General features: G+C 52.8%; 2 protein-coding genes and 1 non-coding gene across 3 annotated transcripts in view; all 3 read right to left on the reverse strand.

Annotated features, from left to right (window-relative positions):
- Positions 1 to 166: 166 nt before the first annotated feature.
- The window catches only part of LOC113202351 (uncharacterized), a 28,425-nt gene continuing 19,130 nt past the window's right edge, over positions 167 to 9,461 (reverse strand). Inside the window, exons 4-5 of the mRNA XM_052263653.1 lie at positions 1,245 to 1,445; positions 167 to 1,173 (exon numbers count right to left, since the gene is read on the reverse strand). Of these exons, the coding sequence (XP_052119613.1) occupies positions 367 to 1,173; positions 1,245 to 1,445 (1,008 nt within the window). The 3' untranslated portion in view covers positions 167 to 366. The remainder of the gene's footprint in view (positions 1,174 to 1,244; positions 1,446 to 9,461) is intronic.
- On the reverse strand, positions 6,001 to 6,073 carry Trnaa-agc (transfer RNA alanine (anticodon AGC)). Its single transcript has one exon. It is a non-coding gene; the product is annotated as a tRNA-Ala (tRNA).
- Positions 8,407 to 9,461, reverse strand: LOC127748786 (uncharacterized). The gene is made up of 2 exons (XM_052263657.1): positions 9,420 to 9,461; positions 8,407 to 9,343 (listed from the first exon to the last, which is right to left on the reverse strand). Exon 2 carries the CDS (start codon positions 9,250 to 9,252, stop codon positions 8,539 to 8,541), a length of 714 nt encoding a protein of 237 aa, XP_052119617.1. The 5' UTR covers positions 9,253 to 9,343; positions 9,420 to 9,461; the 3' UTR covers positions 8,407 to 8,538.

Consider the following 9,461-nt stretch of genomic DNA (forward strand, 5'->3'; position numbering starts at 1 on the left):
CGCCGACTTCGACTACCAAAATGAGATGACCTACCCTCCACACGGGGGGCTCCAAAGCCGAGGCCGACCAACATTCAGTGGCTCCGCTCGGGCTAACCCGGGCGTAATGGCTGGATCTAGGCGATGAGGCAATGCATTTAGCTGAAATGTCAATGAAATTAACACCTTACAAGTTGTGCCCCTTTATTAACGCAAAGCACAAGTTAAACTCCTGAATTTTCAAATTGTGAATTACCTTTAAAGCACTTAAACAAATGATCAATAAATAACTGGTTGTAAAACGACGGGAAGTGTAAACGTTTGCTCACTTTTACAACCACCGCCACGTTAAAGAAGATGGTTACAAGTACACTTTAGATGTTCTCCCTAGGATGCTGGCACGTTACACTTCCTGCAGACCACTTGGACGTGCGCAGGCAAGGATCTTCGTATGGCCTGACACTGCAACAGGCAACGAGCGACCTGCTCTGAGCATGGATCACTTTTAGGACGTACAAGGACAAGCTGCAGCAAGGCTCGCAAACCACACGCCGCCAAGTCTCCGCCCAAGTCAGGGTAGTAAAATGATCGTTTTCTACTATCACTGACGCTACAGTATATGCAGAGGTGCTGCACTGATGAGGCGTAGGCGCGGATCAGCGACATCATTGTGTCCTTGTGGCCAGTATTGAGGGCCACGCAAAGCCACCGCAAGGCTCCGTGCTGCGAGGGGGCAAAGGTCAAATTTGGACCATAATAATCGTGTACCTGCAGGCTGCGCAGCCTAGACATCCGCTCTACACACCGCAACTGATTCTCTTTTGGATTTTGGACCGCGAGCTCCTCGAGCTGCAACGGGAGGTCCGGGTAGTCCAGGGATTTATCGTTAACACATTTTACGGACAGTCTTTTCAGTGACGTCATTCTCTCAACTTCCACCATAGGCTGAACGTTGCACTCTCCCTTGATCTTCAGTTCCTCGAGCTGCGCCGCGAGGACGCGCAGTAGTTCCTCCAGACCATCACCGTGAGAGCACTTTAAGCTGCGTGTGTTTCTCCATCGTGGACGGTCTAGGAGAATGTCATTAACCTTTAAATCACCATCTTCAAAATCTTCTTCATCTGTCTCTAGAACCGAGATGATTGGCGGTCCCACGAAAACTCCAGAGGTGTCAGGAAAAGCAGCCCCGTCGACCTGGCGAAAGGAGAGCGGATGTAAGCAACACACCGAGGGACAGCATCTTATCTGTGTGACTGTTTGCCTACCTTCTCCAGCTGGCCGTCCGCCCGCAGCTGCAGCAACAGAAGCCGCAGGATGTCGCTGAATCCACCGAGCGGCGCGCTGGACCGCCAGGCGGCACCGTCCTCCTCCTCCGCAACCACGCTGCACTTGTTGGCGGTCAGCAGGCGCAGACTGTCCTCCAGCTGCACCGCCAGCTGCAGCTGCTCCGCCACCGGGTCGCTGACCTCGCCGCCCGCCGCCCCCGCTGCACCTGCAGCTCCAGGGCCTCCTCCAACTGGCGCAGCTGGGCGACCGAGGAGTCCAGCTGGCGGTTGAGGGCCTCCACGGCCTTGGGCACCACCAGCCGCAGCACCTCCACCACCTTCCGGCCTGCTTCCACGCCCCGCCGCAGCTGCTGGACCTCAGTCTCCTCTGTCCTGGCCTTCTTGCGAGGAGGGGCGCCGTCGTTTTCAATCATCCTGATCGCTAGGATGTTGTCGGGGAGGTCGGTGAGGTCGGCGGCCAGATCCTGTCAGAACAGTGCACAATGATCACTATGCACACAAATATGGCAAAAGGAGCATCTTTTGAGTACACAGTGATAAGTTCCCGAAAGTGCATGAATTATGCATGGCATTTCAATGATGTTCAGATCAGTCGGAATGACCTTACAGGCATAAAATATAGCCATTATTCGACAGTGTGTCCATTGCAACCAAAGATAAGTTCTTTTATTGATTGGTAGTGCTGCTAATGCATATTGGAGATTATCTTTACAGAAGCTTACAAGTTAGTTGGAATAAATTGTCTGAGAAGTTTCCTAAAACCTGACCTGCAAAGTACGCCTTATTTATTAGATGGTTAGCTGCACCCTTTTCCTTGATTTATAATCAAAAAAATAAAGTACTTATATTCTATGGATATCATATACTCAACAGCCCAAGAGTCATAGTACAAGTCTACATGTTGAAGAAACAAACAGTGAGTAGTTCATTGTTAAATAGACTCATTTTTCTATTTCTTAATCACTCAGCAAAGAGGACGATAAAGTAGTTGAGAGCTACTTGCATAACAACTGTGCATACATACCAAAGAAAGGGAAGATACAACTGCTTTCTATTTTAATTATCGTAAAACAGGCTTATATGGATTATGCAGGGTAATGTGGACCACCCTTTAATTCCTATGCTCTGTTTCTGCTTGACTTGCGCAACCACTGAGCTGTCGCCCAGCATTGTCAGGAACACAACTAAGTGGTAGCACAAGTCGAGCAGAAGCAGAACAGAGAAAAAAGAAAGTGGTCTACTTCACCCCGCATGGTCCATATTAGCCTGTTTTACGGTACTGACCATTCTGCAAGCTGGGCACTTGCTATCCAAGGCAGGATTCTGCACACATTCTTGACAAATGGTGTGCCCACAAGGCAAGCACTTAGGACGGTGGTGATCCAGGTCAAATTGGTTAAAACAAATGTCACACTGAAGTTCCATCACTGTAACAAACAGATAAGAGATTTGCACTCTTTGAGCAGCTGACTAAATCTACAAAAACGAAATCGCTATTGAGACTTAAGAAAGGAAAAGGAATTTCAAACAGAAGAAGGGTTGATCGTCTCTTGCTGCGAAAACAACAAAAGAGATCCCCGTTTTAAAGGGTCAGGCAGTTAGAGATCATCAATAAACAAAAGGTCATAACTTGAGATACATACCTACTCCGCTGCTATCGGCCAGTTCTAAACTTTTCAAAATGTAAGTGTTTCAAGCCAGTTGTCCAGTAGGTTCCTGTGTTTCACAACGAGGAAAATTAACCCTGCCTGAACAGGCAAGATATTACTAATATTCCCTCAAGCAAAGTACTACAGGGACAGGAGGAACGTTACTAAGAGTGACACAGCAGCAAGAACGGTTTAGAACTGGGAAACACTTCAGCGAGCTGGACGTTGTGCTCAGATTCACTCTCAACAACACGCCGTTTGTCGGCTGCCGTCTGCTTCCCGCTCTGTTTACATTGGCCGGCGGTCGGGTCGGCCGCACAAGGCGGTGGTCGCGGCGCGCGTCAAGACGAATGCCTACCACCCGGCACTCGGCCACCTGCAGAACCGCAGCCCGCGCGTTGGCCGGACGCCGATAAGAACCAAGACCTCGACGACCGGGACGATCAGAACAGCTGGGCCGGGCCGGCGTCAGGCGTCAGGCGTGGGGCGCGGGGGCGGGCGCGGGCTTGCGTCTAGTTTAGGGGGTGCTAGGGGGTCCTGAGATTCACCGCCTTGGAAACCCATGCAAAGTGCATGGGATGGGGGGGAAAACGTTCTCGACAGCGAGGACGACCTGTACGAGGCGGTGCGCAGCGCCAGCCGCAGCACCAGCCGCATGGGCCGCGCCAGGACGAGCCGCGACGACACCGCCGACGTACATTCCATGAGCAAGGTGCGCGACTGGGTGGCCCAGGAGGTGGTGCAGCAGGGCAGGGAGCGCAGGGACGGCAGGGAGCGCCGACGCAGCACCACGAGCGTCCACCTGGACCTGCAGCCCAGCGTGGTGGACATCCTCGTGGCGCCGCAGACGTCGCCGCCGGCCTCCCCGCCGGCGCACCTCCACTCGTTCGTCGGGCCTCGGGACGTGAATGTGACGTCACGGGACGTGGCCGTCCCGGAGCAGTGCGGACCAGAAGGGGCTCTGGACAACATGCGGCGCAGAAACTTCCCCAAGGTAGTTGGTAAGTTGGTGCAGTATCTGGTCGTGTTCTAGGTGGGAGTTCAAGTTGATTGGAGGGACGTGTGCGAAGACATTGCTTTGATTACGTTTCCCAAATTTTAACACGGGACAGAACAGAAGGTAGCCTTTTCGTCAAGGAGCTGGAGCGAGCTAGAGCTTACTTAGATGGGAACGGTCAGCTGCCAGCTGCCAGTGCGCACACATTGAACGTAACGTTTAGGATCATCTAGAAAACACGCCCTTCGTTGCTCGTTGCGAAACGGGCTAAGCTTGCGCTATGCTAATGTTAGCTCTCATAGCGCCCAATAGGTAGGCAACATCTTGCCTACAGTGCACGCGTGTGCTGCGGCCTGGCCTACCCTGAGTTTCGCAGGCGCCGAGCTCCCGCAAGGTGTCTTCTCTTATTGCCCCTGCTCCTGACCGCAGCCCGAGCCAGCCTTTTCGTTCGCAGAGTTCAAACTGCGGAAATAACATAAACCTTTTTTTCAACATTATTCACGATGAAAACTCGTTACTTTTACTCAATTGCAACTCTGGGTACAAAGCATTATTATTTACATTCCACTTGTCTGCCCATGTTTCCGGGTGCTCTCCGATTTTCCTTGCGTGAGATCCGGTGTTCCCAGTGGGGTCCCCGCTCAGCAGCTGCTGCAGTTGCTGCGGACGTACCCCGGGCCGTATGCGACCATCGACGAGGCTGACCCGGGCGCGTACAATCGGATGAGACCGGCGCCCCCCCCCCCCCAGGATCTCGTCGACATTCGGCCGAAGACCTCAGCAACAGGTGCGTGTGCCAGTTCGCTACAGCGCGCTGCAGTACGGCTCCCACTGTTACCCATAGCGTACCTAGTTCCTACCCAGGATACCCGGGTACCCGTGGGTCCGGGATTTGGCAGCCCCAGGCTGAAGCGGAGTAACAGAGCCGTGTTTCTGCCCCTCTACACAGTAAAATCTAGATGTTGTACATGAGTAACCGCCTTCGTCGCTGGCACCCCAGAGCACGCCTAAGTCGCTTCCCCGTAGGAACATCTTGGCAGCAGTCGGCCATTGGCATGGCATGGCATTCAATGAGGAGGGCAACACAATCCAGGCCCAGGACGTGCTGCAGCAGCACACCGGAGTTGACATGTAAAAACAAAGATGGGCTCCCACAGCACATCCTGTGCCCTGCTCTTCTAGACTGCGGCCACTAACCAAGGCGTGCTGTGAGAGCAGAGAGCACGCCTCTCGTAAAGCCTCAGATCCAATAAGCCCAAGATGCGCTGTGGCTACACAGCTTGGCCTGGCCAGTGTATTTGTAAACAAATGGTGAAGACCATTGAAGTGCTACACAGGGTTTTGTAGGCAAATTAAACCAAAAAAGTCGATTTCAGGGAGCCAACGGGGCCCTTACGCCCTGTTTAAGCTCGGATTTAGTACTGGAGCACCAAGTTTCAATCAGGTGGCGCCGAAGCCTTCCGCGCAGTCCGGAGGACGTCAACGGGGACCTCCCGAGCTCGCCGAAGACACCCTCACTCACAGAGTTAGCTCACATTTGGTACCGGAGTCTTCAGGCTACAGGAGGCCTGTGGTGTCCCCACCCCCACCACACACACACACTCAAGCGCGAGCGGGGTGGGTGCGTGTCCTGCCCGAAGAGGTGAGATGAGGAGAATTGATAAATTTGAAAAATAAAACTGCGAAAATCCCGTGGAAATGAGTTGAGCGTATCTCGATGCGCTCGCTGCATGCGTATCGCCCCTCGGCGCTAGCGGTCCGGTGCAGCGCTGAGGCAGGATGGGTTGCCTAACCCCAACGGCGCTCGACGAGGCTACGCCGCCACTCCAGACCTGCTCCAGACCACTCACTTGCATCTCGCACATTGAGCGCTCTGCTAGAATGGTGATAGAAGAGCTCTCCGGATTGTGTAACGACTTGGGGTGCCGATCTCGGATACAGTCCCCAAAATTGTCGCGTTTTATCTTCAGAAAGTTAAACAAAACACGAAACTTTTGAGGACTTTATTCGAGATTGGCATCGGAAGTCGAAATACCCGGGGAGCTCTCCGATCACCCTTCCACCCGAAAACGACGAAAAAAAGGTGTCATGGAGGCGCGGGGTATCGATCCCCGTACTTCTCGCATGCTAAGCGAGCGCTCTACCATCTGAGCTACGCCCCCTGGATACTTCCTCCGAAACGTTCTGAAAAGTCATCCGGCCGCCGAAACTGGGGCAGTGGTCTCCTGCTCTCCCAACCAGCTCATTTCAGGACCCGACCCGATGTTGCGTTGGGGCCCAAGGCTGGGCGGGGCCGGCGCAGTGCCGAACAGACATCAAAAGAGCCCGGCCGCACTGGAGGGCTCACTCGAATCAGAAGTTGCCTTACTTGCATTTTATACACATCATTCCTCTCCTCCGCGTTAATACCGCGATTAATGGAGAATGATCCAGTTCGCTTGCGTGCCGGGTCGGTGTTTAAAACACCCCCCCCCCCTCTTCCTGCTGCTCGCGGCGACCTAATGGCCATTTCCGATGGGACGGCGACAGCATCGCTGTATTAGCAGAGGAGTAGGTGAAGGGATTGGCAGGCGGCACACTGTGGGACATGACGTTCTGACGGGGCGGGGAGGGGTGCCTGCTGATTCATTGAGCCAACGCATAACTTGGCGTGGCGGGGAGGGGAGGTGAGCGGGGCGGTGACCTGGGGGAAAGGGGGGCCCTTCGCGATACGTTATTAACTGAGTTTCTAGGTGATGCTTTGAAATGGCCTGATGGTGGAACGTCGAGAAAAGGGGGCAGCCTCGAAGCGCACGTTGACACGTGAAAATCTGGGGTCGAAAAAGTAGACTCGGAATAAAGTACTTCAAGATATCCTTAGAACTGCAATCTCAGGCGAAAAGTGTCAAATTCCCTTTAAGACCCAACTTTGACCCCTTCCTTTATTTTGCTTATGCCGTACCGGATGCAGGTTTGCGGACGGATTGCATACTCGCATGGGGCCATAAGGCACCACGGTAAGCGACAGTAGGAAAGCCCGCTCGCACGCCTGCATGCGGTACAGTATAAGCAGAATAAAGGAAGGGGTCTGTCGAGTGGACCACCCCGTATGTTAACAGGCAAAACCGCATTGGGTAGAGTTTGTGCGTAAGTGAAGCGCCTTCTGGCTGCACCATAGGCCACCCACGCTAACAGCGGAGGGCGGCGGTCGTGCCTACCATGCAGGGGCCCGTCGAGGCCCGGCGGAGTAGAGTAGACATGCACGCCGCGCCGCCGCCGGTAAAATTATCGGCAGCGTAGCTGGCGGCGCGGCCCAAATTCAGCATATTTTTTTAACCCAATTGGTGCCCAAAGACAGGCTACCAAACGCGCACTCCTCTCCTCTCGCTACCCCGACCCATTCCAACGAGAAATAATAATGCTCTGGACCAGTAAAATTGTTGTTAATTTAACGTTTTTAACGCAACCTATTCATAATAGACCATTCCACCGACTGTGGAAGAGAGAAAAGAATCAAAAAGCACTGGAAACAGTATTGATAAACAGATCAAACAGTTCCCTTTTTCTAGTTTTCTTGACCAAGATAATTATTCTGGACTTGTTGGTGTGCCACAGAGGTGTACAAAAATGATCTCCATACTGGTTTTTACTGTTTCCGGTACTTTTTGATTCTTTTCTTTCTTCTTTCCCATTCGGTGGAATGGTCTATTAGCGCTCATTTCAACTAAACGCGCCGGCAACGCCGCCGCCGCTGGTCATACAGACGGCGTGAACGCCGCCGCCGCCGCCGCCGGCTGAGTTTTGCCCTCATGTCGCCGCCACCAAAAGTAAGGTCGGCGTGCATGTCTAGTGTAGAGATACACGGTCGGGGGACCTGGGGCTGTCCAAAAGTGGGATCCATCCTGGATCCATATTGAGTTACCCAGTGCGATGCCCTATTCCTCAAATTGTCAGGGCATGTCAGGCGAAACACAAAAATTTTAGGCACTGCATCCGAGGGACCGGAAGTCGGAAGTCGGAAAGTCTGGGAGTTCCGAAATGCCCCTCACAGTCACAGTGCGAGAGAGAGGGGCACCGACACACTCTGCATACAGCGCCAACCACTACTAAACTAGGACATCCCCAGCATGAGGGTGATCGAAGACCGGTACCAATGTAGGATAGTCCTGAAAACAAAATTGCATTTTGTCTGCAAAAAGGCAAACAAAAACACTAAAATTTGGGGGACTGCATCTGAGATTTGCACCGGCACTTGAACAATTCAAGGAGCTCTCCGAACATCCTCCATGTCCCCACCGTATCTCTCTAACCGTGGGTCGGCAGGCCCTACCCTACGTTAACGATTATTTTAGGGAGGACGGGGGTCGGGATACTCTGATCAGTCACGAAGAAGGGGGGGGGATAATCCCGACTATCGGTCACGTACGTACGCACGGCCTCCTCGGATGTTAAGTGTAACGAAATGAGCACGCTTTCATCATTGCTAATTTTATTCAACTAAACAAATTACTGTAAAAAATATTCCTTGAACAAGCTTTAATTCACGACTATCTCTACAAAGCCACTGTATGTAAAAGTGCAGCAAGGGGATGTTTACTCGCGACCATGAAGTATGTGTGAGAGAAACGGGGGCGATTAAAGTATACCCCTAGAGTGCAGACAAGTTGCAACTAATGCAGACCACTTGGACGTGAGACGGCAAGGATCTTCCGATGGTCCGACACTGCAGCAGGCAGCTCGCAACCTGGTCGGCGCAAGGGTCACTTGCAGGACGTTCAAGGACGAGCCGCCGCAGGGCGTGTAGTCCACACGCCGCCAGGTCATCGGCAAGGTTGGGGTGGTAAAATGATTTTCTTATTCTCTCACTGACGCTACAGGCTATATAGAGCTCTTGCACTGATGATGCGTAGGCGCGGATCAGCGACATCATTGTGTTCTTGTGAACAGCATTAAAGGCCACGCTCAGCCACCGCAGGGCTGTGTGCTGTGAGGGGGCGAAGCTCAAATTTGGACCTTGATAATCAAGAACCTGCAGGCTGCGCAGCCTAGACATTCGGTCCACGCATAGCAACTGGTTTTCACTAGGAAACTTAATCTTGAGCTCCTCGAGCTGCAACGGGAGGTCCGGAAAGTCCAGGGATTTATCATTAACACATTTTACGGCCAGTCTTTTGAGTGACGTCATTCTCTCCACTTCCACCATGACACTCGGCTGTACCTCGCCATTGATCTGCAGTTCCTCGAGCTGCGAGGCGACGACGCGCAGCAGTCCCTCTAGACCATCGCCGCGTGAGCTCTTTACGCTGCGAGTGTCCCTCCATCGTGGCTGGTAGGAGCATGTCATTAACTTTAAATTGACCATTTTTAAAATCCTTTTCAGTTGTCTCTAAAACAGAGATGATTGGCGGTCCCACGTAAACTCCAGAGGTGTCAGGAAAAGCGGCCACGTCGACCTGGCGAAGAGAGAACGGATGTAAGCTAAGCAACACACGGAGGGATCAGCATCTTGTCGGTCGACTGTTTGCCTACCTTCTCCAGCTGGCCGTCCGCCCGCAGCTGCAGCAACAGAAG

This window comes from Frankliniella occidentalis, unplaced genomic scaffold, assembly GCF_000697945.3.
Source record: "Frankliniella occidentalis isolate FOCC.00 unplaced genomic scaffold, Focc_3.1 Scaffold13, whole genome shotgun sequence".
In the NCBI taxonomy this organism is placed as follows: Eukaryota; Metazoa; Arthropoda; class Insecta; order Thysanoptera; family Thripidae; genus Frankliniella; species Frankliniella occidentalis.

Excerpts from the sequence above, each read along its gene's own strand:
- LOC127748786 (XM_052263657.1), bottom strand. The coding sequence starts at position 9,252 with ATGGTCAATTTAAAGTTAATGACATGCTCCTACCAGCCACGATGGAGG.